This window comes from Malurus melanocephalus, unplaced genomic scaffold (assembly GCF_030028575.1).
Source record: "Malurus melanocephalus ecotype Western Australia unplaced genomic scaffold, MMel_1.1 scaffold_43, whole genome shotgun sequence".
NCBI lineage: Eukaryota > Metazoa > Chordata > Aves > Passeriformes > Maluridae > Malurus > Malurus melanocephalus.
Window position 1 is genome coordinate 410,377 of NW_026623275.1, and position 19,468 is coordinate 429,844.

Sequence of the window (19,468 nt, forward strand, 5' to 3'; positions counted from 1 at the left end):
GCCAGAGCCGCGCTCCCGCCGCCGGGGCCGAGGCACCTGCTCCTTCGGCCCATTGGCAGCGGCGGCCACGGGGGAATCGCCCGCTCCGGGGGCACACACGAGCCACAGCGCTCCTCCGAGCAAGGCAATTGCCGTAAYTGCCGACCAGCTGTAGTTCTCGCTTGAAAACCGGCAGGCAGCCGGGTTCTGCAATTAACTCGTGCTCACACTGGCCTCCCTTCGCTCCCTCGGGAACGGCCCGGCCTCCTCCCTCCCGGGCCGGATGCGGAGCTGCGGCTCAGGAGCGCGCCGAGCCCGCCCGCCCGGCTGCCGCTGCCGCCCGGCCCTGCGGCCCCCCTGCCCCGCTCCGCTGCCGCCGCCGCCGCACCGCGCGGGCCCTGCGCTCCGCCCCGGCCGGGCCGCGGGGGCGCTCCGAGTCCCGCCCGCACGGCGCGCACACACACACACAGGGACACGCACACACACGGAGGGACACACGGACACACGCGCGGGGACACGGGGACACAGACACGGACACAGACACAGGCACGCGGAAGTGCACCCCGCGTCGCAAACATGGCGCTGGTGCCGTGCCAGGTGCTGCGCGCCGCCATCCTCCTGTCCTATTGCTCCATCCTGTGCAATTACAAGGCCATTGACATGCCCGCGCATCAGACCTATGGAGGCAGCTGGAAATTTCTGACCTTCATAGACCTGGTAAGTGCCCCCGGCGGCGGCCGTGGCCCTGCCCCCTCCCTCGGGCTGCCCGTGGAGCGGCCGCGGCCCGGGCGCATCGCGGCCCCCGGCRCTCGACGGCTTCGCCATGCGGTGACCTTAAAGCGGGGCGGCGACATGTTGGGGCTGCAGGGCCGGCCGTGAGAGGAGCCAGCCGCGGAGCCGGGTGCTTTGAACGGAGACAGGCACGGACAAAGCCGAGCGGCTGCTGCGTGCAAGCGGCCGTGGGGACGGTGCGCCTGACGGCCTGTCAGCCACCCCAGTGCTGGTGATGTGTTTCGCCTTTYCTAATGGCCGACAGTGAACACCAGAACCTGCTGGCCCAGCATCTGGCTCCCGTGTGCTGTCAAAATAAAATACGTCTTGCTCCCTGTGATCTTTCTGAGGAATCCATCCGTGACAGGTGCAAGTGTGTCAGTGATGCAAAAAGTGCTAGGCAACTCCAGCTTGCCAGATCCAGTTAGTTTTGGTTGCAAATCCATAAACGATTGTATGAAATAAAAGACGTGTCATTTCATAATATTTCTTCATAAGGGTCCAGATCTGGAAGAGTCACCAGCATGCTGGCCTGCTGGAAAACACCAGGTGCTAGCCAGGGCTATTTTTAATCTGAGCTTCCTAGGCTCTCTGCCTCCACAAGTGTACCCTTAGTRCAGGTGGGAGGAGAGGGGGCGGGAGGAAGAGAGGAGATGGGAGGAGAAACTTGGTTTCTGGTTCAGAAATATGATAGCAAATACACCTAGTACCTAGATAAATTTTTTTTTCTTTGTATCCACGATGTAATTATGTGAGAAATTTTGCGGTTTCAACTCAGTTATTGAAAGGTCCCAAAATACAAATACTTCAGTGCCTCCATAACATCCCTCTCAGAACTTCACTGTAGATTCACAAATATTGCTGTTCTTGCTTACACGCATGACAATGACTCAATAATGAGGTCAAACTCAAAAACTAATAGCCAAACAAGTCAAGTGTTCAAATTTCTGTATGAGGATTAAGTTAAGGTTCACTGAGGGTCCATATTTTATTTGCAGAGAAGCATCATCTGCTGTATTTTTCAGTTTGCCAGGATAMTTGTTTTGGTAGGTGCAATGATTTGCTGGATCTCTGAGGATTCACAGCATTAACTAGTGCTTTTAGTGCACTGTAAATTGGTGTCTTAAGGCTTGATGTTTCTCTGGAGGACAAACTAGAATCTAATCTCTTTTTCCTTTTGGGCTGCTTAATAATGCTGTCTGTAATATTGGTTAATAGAAGTTGGCATAAAATCCTGGTAAGTTAGGRGGGTAGCTGTTACTTTCAGTGACAGTTGGACTGCAAGTGAACCAGCTAAAGCTAAAAGCTGATAATCTCTTTGAGTCTCCTTCACCTTTTTCTCTCTTCTCTAGCCCTGACAGTTGCTTGAGGACTAAGTCAACCAGGGCTATCACACAGTGAAAATTTAACAGTAAATGATAGTCATCATTTCCCAAAAAYTACAGCCTTGTCTGTGGCAAGTTCATGTCGACTTTTCCATCAAATCATGCAGATGGTTCAGGCTCCTTCTGTCAGGGCTGAAAAAGTCAAGGTAAATATGTAGTGTTTTCTAAAATATCTAGARTAGTTATCAACTGCAGCTGGTAATTTCTGTCCTTCAGCTAAAATTGTCATGTGTTTCTCATAGTCAAGCCCAGTAGTTGGGAAAAGGTTTAGCAATTTCTTACAGTCTTCAATCCTTCAAAATAACACACAATTCAATGGCTTGAATGCCTTTTTCAGTGACTAGCCAGCACGCAGACCTCTCCACTTGCTGACAATATTTCGTTATGTCCAAATGGCCCTACTGGCATCTTATGTAAGCAAATCTGTCTTTCTGTTCACTGGGACRACTGGGAGACTTGACAAAACAAAACCAGTTAGATTCCTGAGGAGGATACCAGGAGGCATGGYTGGAGGATGTTAGGCCCGTTTCCAAAATCCTGTGTCTCTACTAAGTCTTGAAAAGCTCTTCCATAAGTTTCAGTTTGCTCAACCATGTGCACTGTTCCTGTGTCAGTCACATTCAAAGGCTGTCTAGACAAAATATCATCAATGCCAGAGTCTTGGCAGACGTGTGTTCTTGCTACAGATTGTACCTCCACAAACAGAGATTTCATCTTTGACATCACAGAAGCACGTAGAAATTCTTTCTGCTTCCAAAAACTGCTATCAGTTTTTGAAAAAAGTCAGTTTGTGAGTTTAATTGGAAAAGTAATTTGGAATTTTTTCCATCTCTCCTTTTGTAAGAGTTTTTCGTTCCAGTTTCAGCATCCATAAATCACTTGGAGTTTTAAGTACCTAGCTTTGCAGTGGTGCTGTGGGAAATGATTTACAGTTATCTGCAGGTACTATTTAATTGAATTATGAAAATCTAGTAGTTTGGACTCTAAAACAGAGGACAGTAAAGCATTATAAGCRTATGCAATGATTTGAACAGAGTTGGAGCCCTCACACTGTTCACAAAGTTGAGCATTGTGAGGAGGTTGTTTAATACAATTGTAATGTCCCTGTCCATCCAAAATATTTTGGATGTTCATACCTAAGTAATATTTTGAATGACAGTGTTCATTCTTAATCTCTCCTGTCCCGCAATTAGGAAAGAAAACAAATTTAACCAATGACTTATTTTAATTGCCATCATTCTGAGGACTGACTAGTTCTTTTTGGAGTTGCAAATGTGGTGACAACATTCCCTAAAACACCTGTGTCAGTGGAATATTTTTCTGGTTTATGAAGCAATGGACAGGCAGTATGTTTTGACAGTACACTGGGGATACTCSTGACTGTTGCTACTAGTAGTAGATTCTCCAGACTTTCTTCTTGGCATACAGAGGTGGTAGATACTTACCCTGTTTATTCAAAAGGTGGTGAAAATACGTGCCTAGTATTTGTGTATTCGAACGCACACACAGAAAAGAGAGCAGTGTCTTTGTCATGTAGAGTGGAAAACCAAGGTATGAAGAGGGGAAGAGTTGCTGCCAAAATCAGTCAGTGGACCCAGCAGATGGAATTATGGAACTGAATATTCAGGCTAGTTCCAAACTACGTGTTGCTTTCATTGAAACTCAAAACACAAACCCCGDGGTTTGTTCCTGTGAAAATAGCAAAGAATTGGATTCAGATGGGAAATTTCAAGAAACGGGCCTGAAATTTCTTGTATAGCTGCTTTTGTTTAACTCAGATTCATGGTTTTGTTCTTTAGTAGTAGAATGCTGCAGGACTGCACTGTTCTGTGCCACATCCCATAAATTCATTGTYGAGCTTCATAGCTGAAAATTAAGTTAGGCTGCAAATGATGCCATGAAACATGATTCTTTGCAACAAATTTGTCAGCTATGTAAATCCCTCAGAATTTTTCCCGATTCAGTTCTGTAGGTACTTGAAGTAGCTGGATTAAAGATAATAGTATTTGGTTACAAGATAACTAGGTCATCCTGCATACACTGCAGTCACACACTTGCCTTTATAAATACACATTTGTTGAATCCATTGCACCAAGYTGTTTAAAAGTTGCTATTGCATTTTATTCTTCAGTTTCTCCTGGATTTCTTACTTTGGTTGGGAAAAGAAGCAAAAATAAAAAGAATTTGTCTTCTGGAATAAGGTGGAGCTTGTGGGTGCCAGAAGAAGACCAATTCTACTTTTTGTGTTTGCGTATGTGTAATAATTAGCAGAAAAGTAGCTTAGAGTTGAAGTAAATATGTACCTTGTTATTAAGGGACATGCTGGTCTAAATAACATCTAGTTTTTATTGTGGAGTTCCTCTTGAAACCTTATTCCTCAAAGAAAGTAGAGTAAATCAAGATACTAGTGCACATGTATTAAGAAATGTATGGGTTTTTGTTAGTTTTTTTTTTTTATAATCTTAAGGTCTCTTCGATAGGCTGCACAGGGTAGTTACAGAGACAAAAAGCAAGGCCAGATTTTTGGAAACAGTCTCAAGTGTTGTGTTTTATGATTAATGGTCATAAAATTAATGGTCCCATTTTGAGTATCAGAATGTTAACCTGGTTATTCCTATGGTTTGATTCAGGGCAGCCAAAGCTAGAGAGGAACTGATATTGCTCATACATAAATCTGCCTGACATTACACATTTATTATTCTCTTGAAAGAAATAGCAGGACGTCTCTGTGAACTTTTATACATTATCTGGCAGATTGAGYTCTACAAAAAACAGGTGTGTGTTCTGTTCTCAGCACTTTTTTTTGCCAGTAAATGTTGAATTTGTTTTGCAGAAAACGCCTTTAGATTTAGTTTGATTAAGCTCAAATAAGTGAGCAGAACTTAGTTCCTTGTCTTTGAAAACTTTCAAAGGGCCACATTATCAAAGGATTAGAAACTTGAGTTGTTAGACTTATAATTTATTGATTTAATGTATTAGTTATTAAATTACATGAGATATAGTTACTAGACAACAAAAAAGGGTATCAGTTTAACAAAGCATGGCTAAAAATGTTTCATGATTTGTGCCCAATTTGGATTTAGTCAAGCTGATAGGAAATAAAATGACAACAAAATACTGGAGGCCAGAGGTTTCAGAATTAAGGAATACTAAACTGTACCATTGGTGCATTGTCTGAAATTGAGCGAGTTTCATTGAGAACTGTATGGGTTAAAGTTGCCACAGAGGACCAAAGTGAGAACACATACCATACTCTATGTAATATAACTATGACACTTCTACAGGATTTCCTTTAGTAAAATAACTTTTTTCCTTCTGCTTTCCTTTTTCATCATCTGTAAAGTTACCCTGATACTTGAGTATTTTATGGCTTTTGAGTGAAAAGATTACAGAAGTGTAGTAAAATAATACGTATTATTCCCAGTGGTAATGTATCATCATATCGAAATATCTTTGTGGTGTTACGATAGCAGATAATACAGTCAATGGAAGATTTACCAGTTTACATAGAAAGAGGCTTTTTCAGGAATAACAAGGTGAGGTTTCTTATTGATACTTAATGTATTTGAAAGAAAAGGCAACAATATACATGGGAGAGCCTTTTAAGTGTGCGTTTCAGAGGGGTTTTTTCCACTCTCAGGCTGTAACATGTCTGGAGAACAGTAATGTATAGTGCCTTTGATGCAGTAATAAAAATATAATAGTGTCACCCTTTTTTATTCATAGACCGATGTTTTCTATTTGCTGTTGGTAGCACTATTACAAATTGAATGGAATTTGAGCACTACATTGAAGTGTTCCGTTTTCACATTGCATTAGTCTGCCTTTATTTTACAATTGTACTTAAGTATGATGTACATTTAATTTGGGAATTCTCAGGAAAGTTATGGCTGTCTTGAAATGTTTGTGTTGGCAATACAGTTGGCAKCATAAAGCAGGAGAATGGAAGAAAGGAAAAATTGGGATCACTTTCTATGATGATAGATTTAACTAATGTCAGTAATATTATTTTAGAACTTGGAGTAGGTGAGTGATATGTAGCAGTGCTGTATTTTACACCAGTATACAGTCTGTAAAGTTTTGCCTGAACCGTTTCAAATGATGATAACTTCAGGAAGTTGGTTTAGTAGTCTTCCTGTTGCCCTTTGAAAAACATCCTRTTTACTTAAGTTGTGTTACAGTTGAATTATTTTCTTTAAAATTTTATTATAGTGGTAAGGATAATTCAGATAATCTTGCATACCTTCATATGGCAAAATTGTACTAAACCATTTGTTTAAACAAGGACAACACATACAGTGTTCCATGTTAGTGTTCTTTRCTGAACTAATTTGGGTTCTGAGCTATCCGAATCCATTGTGACTATAAGTATATAAAAGTTATTTAATCAATGTATTTTTGACCTTCTATATGTTATTGCAGCTATGTAAGTTTATACCAGAAATAAATTCTGGATGATTGACCTTCTGAAGTGGTAGYAAAGATCTATCTTTCTATCAAATAATGTTCCTAACTAGTATAGAAAATTGCAAACTTAGTGTTTTAAATTAAATATGTGTAATAAAAATCAAATTTCACTTGATTCTTTGCAGTTACATGAACCTTAGGATATACAAAAACTTGTACGGTAGAAGTCCAAGTGGGTAGTTACTTGTTTCGTCCTTAGGCTGAAAAAGAAGAAAAGGAAACTTGATTATCTGAAAACTGGGAAACCCTCACRTGATAAAAATATTTTCTTACTGGTGTGGTGGAAATCTCAAATGTGCTAATATGCTACTGTACAACAAAACTGAAGTTGACTTAGGGAAAAAGTCTTTATGAAATTACAAAACCCTCACATTCCACAGGTATAAATTTACAGATTTGAATAAAGTAAAATAATGTAATAAAGAAAAAAATAGGCAATTTTGCAGTGTATATAACAGAATATATGACATTTCTTGTGAAGGATTATGCCAAGTGTATATTTACCTGAGCAAACCAATAAAAAAAATCATAGATTCCTTCCATTAGATGAAATATTTCCTGCTGCAACCCTCCATGTCTAGTAACAGGTATTATGAGTACCTATGTGTATATCCTACTGCAATGTTTAGAACACATTTTTCTAATTGTGCTACTTTAATATAGACGGATATTGGGAGGAGCTTGATGTGAGTTGAGAATTCCTTGTCATTTGGAGTTCTAATTGCTAATGTAGTTCCAGACAATAAATGTGAAAAAGATCACTACCAGTGACAGGTTTGTATGCTTTCTGCAGAATTCAAGAGTGAAATAAATACTGGTCTATAAGAAAGTTCACATTGGATATCTCTATATTTGAAATAAAAGTTATGTTACTGCTTGCAAAACATTCATGCAAAATATCGAACTCTTTTCAATGTAGGTTTTTGGGGCATTTTTAAGTATTTGACTATGAGGCCTGGTCTTCTCATTYTGATGTTCCAGTAAATATATATAGCATATATATATGGCATATAAGGTAGAAACAAAATTGACTTGTTTTGTAGACCAGCTCTTTGAATGGGTGAATATGAAAAGTCTTTGTCTTCCAATGACAGCTTTTTCAAATTTTGCTTTATTTGCCAGCATTTATTTGTATAATTACATTTTCCCCATACTGTATTTTCCAAGGCTCTGTTTAATTTGTTATTAGTCTTCAAAGCTTTGCAGGCTTTGTTCCATTACCCTTACTATGTATAATGCAAGATGTTTTTCAACTCAGCAAAGTTAAATATGCTGCCACTGAAAAAGCTGTGTTTAGTGGATAAAAAATTAACCCAAGTCTGAAGAAAAGACAAAATCATTTGGAAGCTAAAGTAAAACTTCCAGAATTTTCAGACAGGAAGAAAACTTAAAATTTATAAGCAGGTTTTAGTAAAACTTAAAAATAAATCCCTTTCCCAGTTGGAACTATGATCAAGCTTTTTTTTTTTTTTTTTTTATACTGCAAACCCAAAGTGTTTGCTGCTATAGTGAGATAGCCTCTTGAAATCTCTGCACAATTTGCATTTGCACAAAATTTACTGGTTTTTTTTTTTTTTTTTTTTTTAATACTGCAAAATTGCTTTTATACTGCAGATTTTAGAGATTCTGTTCATTGAAAACAGGCTAAGCTCATGTGAAATGCTAGGGAATAATAAGAACCTGATTTTCATTTGTATGAAGGCTCCTTCTGGCAACTTAGCTAAATCCATGCAATTTTCCCTTGGGAGTTTGAAAATATCATTTGAATGCTTCTAGTTGTATTCCCTGAACATCTTGTCTTGCCACTGCCCTTACAAGCATCCAGTTTACAGTAGGTTTTTCAAACCAATATGCCAAAAGGTGCAATTATATAATAATTTCCACTTAGATCTGTGTGTAGCTGACATGGTTCAGGTATTTTTGCCACAGCTATCTGTCAGGTTAGTTGTTGTAAAGTGCATGAGCACTCTGCTGTGTACCTTAAAACAAAACCAGTACTACTGCATTTTTCCTAGCTGAATATTAGGTGTCCTGGTAGAGTAGAATGTGCAGGAGAGCAGGATGTAAAATCCCTCACTAATTCCTTCCTTACTTGTAAAGCAATGCATTAGGGGTGGTGGGTTTTTGCAATTAATTAGTCTCAGTGAAACAATTTAAGAGGCTGAATCTTAACTCTGCAAATGCCACTAGACTTTTTAGACTGTTTGAGYTGCTTGCACAAGGAGGGACCTAGGTGAGAATTTAAATTTTAATCTGTTTGGGATTGATTGGCTCATTTCTGGTTTCAGGCAGTGCTGTTTGTATTTGTTTATTTTTTTTAAACCTACTGCTTTGTGTACCTGATGGTAAATTTACTTTTTGCTCCCCTATATTTGCATATATTTTATCATGTGTCTTGAAGCTGTCTGGTCCTGGCAGCGCATAAGTAACAAATCGTTATTTATTATTATTGCTAATATTATTAGAAGTCAGCAGGAGTGGGAGTTCCACACGCAAAGCACAGGTGGCATATGTTTCTAAATGTACTTGGTCAGATGTAAAAGGAATWAAAACAACCTGCTGACTTTAAATGCTGCTATATGTGTTGGTGAAATGCAAGAATGCAAAAGTGATGTTTTCTCTGTGAGATGCATAACAAGCGTGTGCCTGAAGTGGTGGAAGCGTTTCATATAGCTAATGTTGGGGCAAGTGGCTGATCCTGAGGCACTGCAGTAGGGCCCTTGACYCTAGAGAAGACACAATTTGTTTATGGCCAGCGCTTGCACAGGCTCAGCTGTGTAAAGAAAGGAAGTAGGGAAGTGAGTGAGACAGTACTTTGTACCTGGGGCGTGTTGGTGACAGAGTGCACCATGCTGACCGGCCTTGTGTTGTGACAAACTGGTATTTAGATATGTGACTGCCGGCTAGGAGGATAAAACGAGGGAAAACAAGGGTTGGAGATAAAGGATGGCTGGTATTTCTTGGCTAAACCAGCATGTGTTAGCTCCCTCAGACTTCCCTCCTTTCCTTTTCCTCTCTGTCATTTCTTCCTCCCACGCACCCATACAGTCTCCCCACACACCCCCCTGGCTGGGGGCACTGGTGGCACAGCACCACTTCCCCGCACACACRTGTTTGGTTGAGCACGCTCTGCTCAGCGCAGGGTGCCTGCAGAGCTTGTCCCTAGTTAGAAGCCATATGCACTGACAGATGCAGAGGTCTGCATTTGCTGTTCACTTAAGCTTACAGACAAATTGAGACTCCATGCTGTGAAAACTTTCTTAACCTGGGTTTACTTGTTCTGTCTATGWTCCAAGGACTGTACAGTAGACACAATTATCTGCATTCCAGTGGGTCCCAGGAAGTGAGTCCCAAGAATGCATGAGTCACGATGGAAACCTCTGTGTGTGGAACTGCACAGCACTGAACTTTTAAATTGGACATTTAGGATTTGGGATTTGGGGTGTTTGGGTGTGGATATACATCTTTGATATATGTATGTGTATGTTTGATATAATATTTATTTATGCTTTGATATAATAGTTATTTATTGATGCTGAGCATAATTTGAAAATAGCAAACTGTTTGTAAGACCTGCTCTGTTCCATAGCCTCTTCAAATACTGTGCACATCCAAGAGTAAGTTGGTCTGCTACTACTGAAGTCAGTTTAGGTGATCAATTAATGAACCATGAGTAGAAGATTACAATGGTTCAAGATTCTGTTCTTTTTCAGTGTCAACTCTAGAGGACAGGAGAGACTAGACAGCTTTTGGGTCAGCTGTCTCATGACCTACCATGGCTAGAAAGGGATATTCCTGTATTTATTAAGGAGCTGATGATGTTTGTAATTCTAATATATTATTATAGAAGATTAGCATTCAAATCTTCTTGACTCATTGCCAGTATAATTTCAGAAGCTAGACACCTTTGGTTTTCCCTAGATTGTATTCTATGCTGTTAAGTCATATGTCATTTCAGGCTAAGTTTTATTTTCTTTTGTGGTTTGGGGCAAAACCTACTTACAGTGATACTACCAAAATAATTCAGAGCTATTTTGTTCCCCATTAATTACAAGGCTGAATTCAAATGATGAGATGTATTTTATGATGATGAATTTTGGAAAAGGGTGGAGGGACCTCATTACTTTGAGTTTTGAGCCAATGGGATCTGAATTTCTTGATTTTAAAATTTAGCTTACAACATAAAAGGAATATATGATTTTTCTGAGGGTGTGCAAGGGATGAATGTTCATCTGCTGCTGGCTTTGTCAGTTAAAGTGCTGCCACTTTGCCCTGATCCATTTGTGCCCTGTATCACCCAGGCAGGCTCTTCAGTTACAAGTTGCTGTCAGCTATCAGTATATTTTCTGCCTTTTTTCCTTGTACARATCCCCCTGTCCAGTGTCTCTTTCCCTGTTTCTAATATCTCCTAACCCAGCACACTCTCCTTGATCTTTCAGCTCTGCATTGCAGTTCCAGTTGCGCACCTAGTCCTCTTCCAGAAGCCTGTGTTTTCCCGTCAAGTGCTACCTTTCTTACCCCACAGGCTCCTTACACTCCTTTACCACAATTCACACATACTGCCTTCCCTCCCAGCGCATTCACTCTCATGTATTTTTCTGCATCCTTGCCCTGTCCTTCCAAAATACCAGATCTATTCAGTGTCATTCTCTTTGTGTTTTCTAAGCACCTTATATAGACCCAAAACCATAAAGAATAAGCCATCTGCCATTAGAAAAACTTGATCTTGGTGTGGTGTGGCCTTAAATAAACCAATTTGGAAATTATGCTGTTACATAAGACTCTTAGCTTTGCTTTCTGTTTTTGAGCAAGTTTTTAAGCATCCTGGTTACAGGAAAAAAAAGCCTGAAAGTGTTAAGCATAATGGATCATGATCCTAATGTTTATTATGGTGTTAAAATCTTGTCATTTCTTGGTAGTCTGCCATTCAGTTTTTTTATGCTAAAATTTTCAATTCAGAAGCAGGTYCTTGATAAAAACTGATGTTTAACATGAAAAATCAAAATGTTGTACAGAATCAGCAATCAGTATTTATTCAGACATTTTCCATTTTTTTAAGTTTGTTTTAAATGAGATACTGAAATTATTAAAGTTGTATTTTATGTTTTCTAATAAGTAAACCTGTCTTATAACAATTGTCATGAGGTTTGAAATTACTATATTCAGTGAGATAAATAAAAATATTTTTGAATGTTGTTTATCTTGTCAGCTGTTACTGGTATTAATAGAAGAAGCTTCTGTTTATTTTCATGTGAACATATATAAGTACTTTTACCTTGTCTGTGGGTGTGGATTGGGACTGTATGCAGACACACCTGGTGCAGTTTAGGAGTAAGTAAAGAGAATTATGCCTTTCACAGTGGAAACTTTCTCCTCAAACATACATGAAAACATACTCTTTTTTTTTTTTAAGGCCTTTTTTAAGCCTGCCATGGCTCCACACCCCCATGTCCAACCACGAGCAAGGTTGAACAAATGCCTAGTGCACACGTACAAAGGCAGAAGTGTAAAATTAGGTTGCCTCTAATCCATGTTAATACAAATACAATTCTGATTGGACTAGGTGGTTTAGAGCAAATATCTTTCTAAGATATGTCAGCCAAGACATCAAATGATGTTTGGAACAAGGAATGCTCAACATATGACCCACCTAGAGTCTGTATCCTGCCTGGTTAGCCTCCCTGTGCTGAACACAGGGCTGGGCAGCAGTCAGGGGGCTGTGTCACGATGCTACTACTTTGGACTACTTTGGTCTCAATGCCATTTCTATCAGGGTGCAGCCCTACCATGGGGTTTGACCGGTGTGATAGAGTGGCACAATACTGGAACCAATGCTCACAACTGCCTCATGATAAAATGCCACAGAAGGTCTCTGGATCTAGCAAAGGTCTTGATCTGCAGGGATATTTTGAYGTTACTTTTGACAGCTGATGGGAAAGTCTTCTGTCTGTATTATCCATGTGTTTTGCTGACATGGCACAGGAGCTGAGGTCAGACTCCCAGTTCTGGGTGATACAAAGCATCCATATATGCATGTGAGTTAGAAATATGTGAGTTTTCACCATGTTGCAAGATAAGACTTAGAATATTGAAGGAGGTTTTTTGTGGGTTTTTTTTAATGCCTCTTCTGGTGTGATTGTAAATTTAGAAATTATGAATTTGTTCCAGATGGGAAGGGAAAAAACCAATCTCGCAATTTCTTGTGAGGAAAAAGAAAGATTTAGAAAAAATACTTCAAATTCATGGTTTCAGTGTAGTTGAACTGATCAAGTGAAAACAAGACATTTGATTGCCTTCATTAAAATACTCGGGCAAAACTACATTACACGGGAATCAGCCATTTCAGGAGAAATTGTTATTCAGAAATATTTTGTCAGCTCTATTAATTGAAAATGTATTCAATTTTTCTTTAGCAAGGGCCAGACTGATGTCACAAGAGGGCCATAACACTGAAAGTTGTGACTTAATCATAAACGTTACCTTATTTCATAATAATTGTACCTGTGGGGTATGAGATGATAGTCAATGCAAACTTAAATTTGAAATATAAAACTGAGAGTCAGGAGAGGATGTGATAAATACAAGCCCAGAAAGTAACTGAACAACTATTTAACCTTTCTCTTTTTTTTTTAAAAAAAAAATATGTACAACCTGATTACAGGGATTAATAAGTATTTTGAAGAAGGAGCAAAATAATAATAATATGGTACAAGAGAAGTTCACTTCTGGCCAGTCTTGCCCTCATAGACCTTGTATTTTGCATGTCTTGTTTCTTGTGTGACCAAATAGTATTAGCCAGACAAAGAACTGTAGTGATGGAGGCAAACATRTTTTATGCAATACTTATTTGCATGGTGTGCCTGTATCTCAGTGGTGTATTTTCAGACAAGGTCTCTTTGGCTAGGTTGTGGTGCAGACAGCCTTGAGCTCTCATTCTGAATCACTCAAGTGTCTTCGCGCTGGTCTCAGGTGTATATATCTTGTGTGAGAGAAGACATATCCTTGATACTCAGAATTCCATAGAGTAAACTGACCTTTTTAAAGGACTCTTTTTAAGCCAGGTAGATGGGGATTCAGCATTCTGAATCAGACCTGGAACAGACCCATATTTTATTAATATAATGCCTTCTGATTTACTGCAGGAAGACACTGAAATGATTAAGTATACCAGCAGTCTGCCTAAAATGCCTGGRTGACCTCCGAAGCACTATGATAAATATCAAAGAAAAAATTTTAAACCTGTATGATCAGTTTAAGGAAAATTAAGGCCATATCTCAGTTTGTTGGAAATGCTGTTAAAGTAGGAAGACAGGTAGTGCCTGCAGAGTGGCAGAAGATCTAGGTCACATCTTTTTGCATATGACCTAAAATGAATAAGTATGCTGGGTGGARAGTATCTTTCCACTGGAGTTTGCTTTGCAGTTTTTCTCCTTGGTGATCTGCCAAAAGAAAGCATAGGTAAGTAGTAAAAACAGCTGATTGACCATTCTAAATGTTCAATCTTGTCTGTTCTCTTTAGGGATGTTATATGGTGTACCATCTCCTTTGTTTTCCTTATTCCAAGAAAGAAGCAGTACATATAGAGATCTTCTGAAAAAAAACCCAGTATCTTCTGATAGCAAGTGTCTTACTAAGAGTAAAATTCCTTTGTAGTGCCATTGCACCTTTTRTTACAAGATCTCAAAGCACTTAAGAAATATTAGCTAACTAAACCTCACATTTCTCTGCAATGAAGTGTGATTTGRACCAAATGCAAGCCCAGCAGAAAATACACTGAAATTGGCTGGACCTATAGTCATTAAAATCCTTTAGGAATTACCTTAGTTGTGTAATGTAAATGTTAAAACATTGTTAATCTCAGGTGGTTCAGGAGGTGATGTAGGGCAGAGGCTGCCCACAGATTACTTCTATTCAGCCTTTGGGGTTTTTTGTGTGGTGGGGCTGTAGGTGAGACTGGCTATTCAACCTGCCCTGCATGGATTGTTAAGTATCGCCTCCAGTCTGCCCTGTCTCACTTGGTTACTTGCTGCTACTGCTGTTCACAAAGATACCAGAAACGCGTGGATGTTGCCACCAGGTGTGAATGAACCCAGGTGCTTCCCCCCTGGTGGAGCAGGAGCGACCCAACTCTGCTTTGGCCCCATCTTCTTCTGCTATCCAAGATATGAACCACAGCCTGGGTGAGCTTTAGCCCTTCTTGGTGTTGAAACAGGCACTGTCCTCAGCCTGTGCCTACCCAGCCACTGCAGTACAAGAGGCGGAGAGAGGCAGGGCCTGTGTTTATGTGCTGGATGTAGGCGAGTGCATTTGATGGTGCAGGAAGGGTGAGCTGAGTCCAGGCTTCTGGTGAGGGAGAAAGGAAGAGACACAGCTATTTAAATGGTAGAACGTAGGCTGCTGCCGTGGGTGCAGAGTGGGTGGTTCCTGCAGCAGCACTTCAAGAGGCATAGCTCCAGCATGGGTGAGTTGACCTTAAGTGAAAAAAGATGAGGCCATAGACTGGAGAACTGCCTGTGTGCATGCTGAGTTCAGGACATCCTCAGTCTGCAACAGCTGTTGGAATTATGGACATATTTCTGGACAGAAGGAGGTGTACCTGCACTGCGTAGCATATGTGGCATAAATGAAGAATCTCTGGGAAATGTTGAACCTGCTGGGTGTATACTGTGAAGTTAATCCCTGTGCGAACAGTAGGTGTTTATGCAGAAGAAGCAGGCATTCAGCAGCCTGGACAAGTACCACGAATCYTCACATGCTGCCTGAAGACAATTTCTATCTGGAAAGAGGGGAAAAATGAATGTAGGGTAGCTCTAACCTACACGGTGAACATGTAGGTTAGCATGAAGGCTTCCACCCACACGACCTACTTGTGGAACAGCTTCTTTTCTGAAATAAACAGTGCGATATCATCCATGCCTGTTTGAGTAGGACGTGTATTTCTGTTGGCTGGAAGAAAGGAAGGTACAGTTGTCAAGCCCAGATGGAGGCTTTGAAATATGCATGATAGTGGCAGCTGTGTGTGGGAAGAATGAGTTGAAGTGTGTTGAGGAGGAGGAGGCTTGTTTACTGTGCTACTGTCTTCTTGTAGCTGCGGAGTTGAATGAGGAGAGAAATGCGGAATGTGTTTTATGTCCGTGGATTATTGCTTTACTGTGCTGGACAGTTTTTTTTCTCCCATTATTCATTATTTATTTGAAAATTCATAAAGGATCAGTGATTTGCAACGAAGGAGATTGCAAAGACATATCCTCAGTATTTCAACAATCCTGGATCCTCATGGGTCAGATCCCTGATTTCCKGATCTGGACCCTTCTGCCTGAAGGTTCCATCTCAAAAGCTGGGCTGAGGCAGCTGTKTGCATGCTTTGGAGGAGAATGCATTTTTCTGGCAGTCTTTCTGATCTTAAATTTTGTGTGTCCCTATTAGTGTATTTTGCAGTCTGTGGTTATGTAAATGCTTGAGCCTGTGCACCACTGGTGTTAGTGTGTCGGGGCTGTGTTTTGTTGCTGCTGTAGTCACTCTTTGGCAGTGATGCTCAGGGGTGGCTGAGGCACTGCTGTGCAGCTCACCCTCTTCCTCATGGGCAAACAGGGGCAGTCAGGGACAAATTGCTGAGGCCTCCTAGCCAAGCCCTGCCTAGAGACAGCCTGCTGCTTGGCTCCTGGGTGCCTGTCTTCCTCTCCCTGCTTGGAAAGGCAGCCTGTGGTACTGAGCTGGGGCAGCCCTTGAGGAGATCCAGCTTTCATAGCTGTGGAGTGCCCTGCCTCTTTTCAGGACAAAAGGCAATGCCAACCATAGCCAAAAGAGAGACTATATGTATATGCACTTATATGTGCTTGCTATAATAGAGAGGAGGATGTGCCATGTACAACAAGAAGTATTGCATTCATGTGAAGAAGTGGATAGTGTCAAGTTAATTCACAGCCTCCTTTGGGTTTTATGTTTTCTTTATGTTTATGGCTTTCAGYCATCTCATTAATTAACACTTTTCTGTGGGGAGAATAAAGGTTTATGGCTTATTCTTTTTCTCAAAGTATGTTTTCTAAGCATGTTTTATTATGTGTGCATTTTTTGCATTCGCATCCCAGAGCTTGAAATCAGTATTTTCWGAATTAATTCCCTAGTATCTCTTTGAGCTATGTGGCCTAAAAAGCTCTTTGACTTAATTAAAGTAAATGGTCTAAAAAGAAAATCTGAAGATCTAAAGTTTTCTGTTAGCATATGAAAAAGTCATGGACCCTAATAACTTCTAGAATCAGAGTCAGTTTTGCTGTCAGATGTTTTACTCTGTGCTAGTGCATTATTTGACCTGTGCTGTCCTAAGAGCCTTTGCTCTTATACTCAGATAAGGGGTATCTACCTCCAAAGAATGCCAGTTAAACRTTGTAGATGGCTTCCAGATACACCTGATTTTGCGAGTGGCTGCCATTTTAATCTGTAATCATATGGCAATGGCTTCCAAATTTTTATCAGTTGAAAATCTAAATCCCCAGAGATTAATCTGATTTGCGCTTTAAGCTTACAGCTATCAGACTCAATTCCATTATAAACATCCTTCCTTCCCKCGTCATTTTCTTGTGGGTCTGTGACAAGCTGTGCTTCAGACCTTTGCCATTCATGAGGTATGTCAAAGTATTTTTAAAGGACCACAGTCACAAAAGGAAGCAATATTGATATTTATCCTTGATATTACTTATGCACTGGTTTATTTTTCTCAYCTCAACTGTGTCATGGACAACAGCACAAAGAGCCAAAGTTAGAGGTCATCAAATGTTTCGTATGGCCAGTTCTCAGGAAATTGCATRAATCTCTGAAATCCAGTTTCCTTGAAGTCATAAAGGCACTGAATTGATCAAAGTGTAGAACCATCAAAAAGTGAGATTTACAAGTGTTTGTGATGGACAAACACTACATCTTCACAACACTTCAAACAGAAATGTTGCTGCAAATGGAGTGTGAAAAAATTATCTGCTTAATTAGTTGTAAACAGTCATGGCAGCAAAAAAATTTTAGGTGTTTATATTCTATTAATCATAGTCCAGATTTGCTTGTAACAATTTTGCTTTGAAATTTAGGCTAGTTTTATTATTGTTCTACTCTTTTGCAAATGAGGATGTAACTTYGTTACTGCTTGAATTTCTGTGCATTCTTGATTCAGTTTTAAGGCCTGTAGCTTACACCCTGTGTTGCCATTTACATCTTATCAATATGAACACACGCTGTTATCATCTGATATTGCTTGCATCTTGTCTCCACTTTGTATGTAGACATAGAGGAGATTGAAGGTTCAAAAGATAGCTTTCATCCAGCCTCGGTCTAACTTTATTTCTTCCATGAAGCAGATACCATTTAGAAATACCTGTTTAATCTGGTAAACAGGCAAACTGAAGAACTCGTTTAAATTTTTGCACTCCTTGTGAAAGTCTGTGACGAAATTTCTTTTTTTTTTCTTTCCATGATAGAATTATCATATGGGCATTGCTTTATCAGCAAGAGAAAGATGTAAGTGGTTTATTTAGAAATGTGCATGTCTGTATTGAAGTATGAGCATTCAAAGATGTCTATAGGGGAGGGAGATAATCAAATCCTGAAGAATTTCTGCCAACTGTCTTCTGTCAAGGTCAAAAGGATTATTTAATGAGTCTTGCTCAGTCAAGAGTTTTGACTGTCTTCTTCCAGMGTGCCCTGAGCTTTAAGATGTCATCACAGGGAGTTAGTAAATTCTCTGGGCTTCAATTTATCTATAAAATTGACAATAAAATTAGCTATTGTTACTTCACTGGATGATATTTTCAGGTAAAATGCAGTCTTCTATTGCTTTGTAGCTTGTGCTATGAATTCTAGTAGTTTTCCTTTTCAGTTTATTTTAAAGTCCTACCTGTAAATGTTAAATGATTGTAGAGACTCTGCTGAAATAGTAGCTGTAATTTTTCTTCAGAGTTTCTTCGAATAAATCAGTAATACAGTATTGTTTAACTGCATTAGAAAATATTTCTTGCCTTAATAGGTAGGATATTTTATCAAACATTCTGAATGTCAAAGAAAAAATTAATAAAAGAGAAACAAAACACCAGCCTAATTTTACCTGACTGTACATAGATGAATTGGTTATGGCTCTTCAGTGTGGCTTATCTCAAAATCCATCATGTAGACTTCTATGCTTTCATGCCCCATATGCTTAGAAAAATGAGTTTTGTTTAGAAACTTTGCTGCAGTTAAAGTTCAGTAACCACAGCAGTAGKGGAGTACTGTCATGATTTAACCCTGGCCAGCAACAGAGCACCACGCARCCCTTGCTCATCCCCCTGTGGTGGGATGGGGGTGAGAATCAGAAGAGTAAAAGTGAGAAAACCTGTGGGTTGAGGTAAAGACAGTTCAGTAGGAAAAGCAAAAGCCATGCCCACAAGCAAAGCAAAATAAGGGGCTTTTTGCCACTTCGCCTGGGCAGGCAGGTGTTCAGCCATCTTCAGGAAAGCAGGGTTCCATCACACATCTCAGTTACTTGGGAAGACAAACGCCATTACTCTGAATATCCCCSTCTTCCTTCTTCTTCCCTCTGATTTATATAATGGACATGATGCCATATAGTGTGGAATATCCCTTTGGTCTCTTGGGATTAGCTGTCCCAGCTATGTCTGCTCCCAGCTTCTCCTGCACCCCAGCCTCCTCTCTACTGGGACAGTGTGAGTGGCAGAAAGAGCCTGGACTTGGTGTAAACACTGYGCAGTCATTACCAAAATACCTATTTTCAACACTTAGCACCACTGATCTAAAACACCGTCCCATATTACCTACTATGAAGGACATTTACTTTACCGCATTCAAAACCTGCACAAATAGAAATCTCAGAGAACATTGCAATGTGG

At 40.1% G+C, this 19,468-nt stretch overlaps 1 protein-coding gene across 1 annotated transcript in view; it reads left to right on the forward strand.

The window, feature by feature from the left end:
* Positions 1 to 380: 380 nt before the first annotated feature.
* The window catches only part of AIG1 (androgen induced 1), a 123,564-nt gene continuing 104,476 nt past the window's right edge, over positions 381 to 19,468 (forward strand). The window contains exon 1 of the mRNA XM_057364823.1: positions 381 to 696. Coding sequence (XP_057220806.1) covers positions 556 to 696 — 141 coding nt within the window. The 5' untranslated portion in view covers positions 381 to 555. The remainder of the gene's footprint in view (positions 697 to 19,468) is intronic.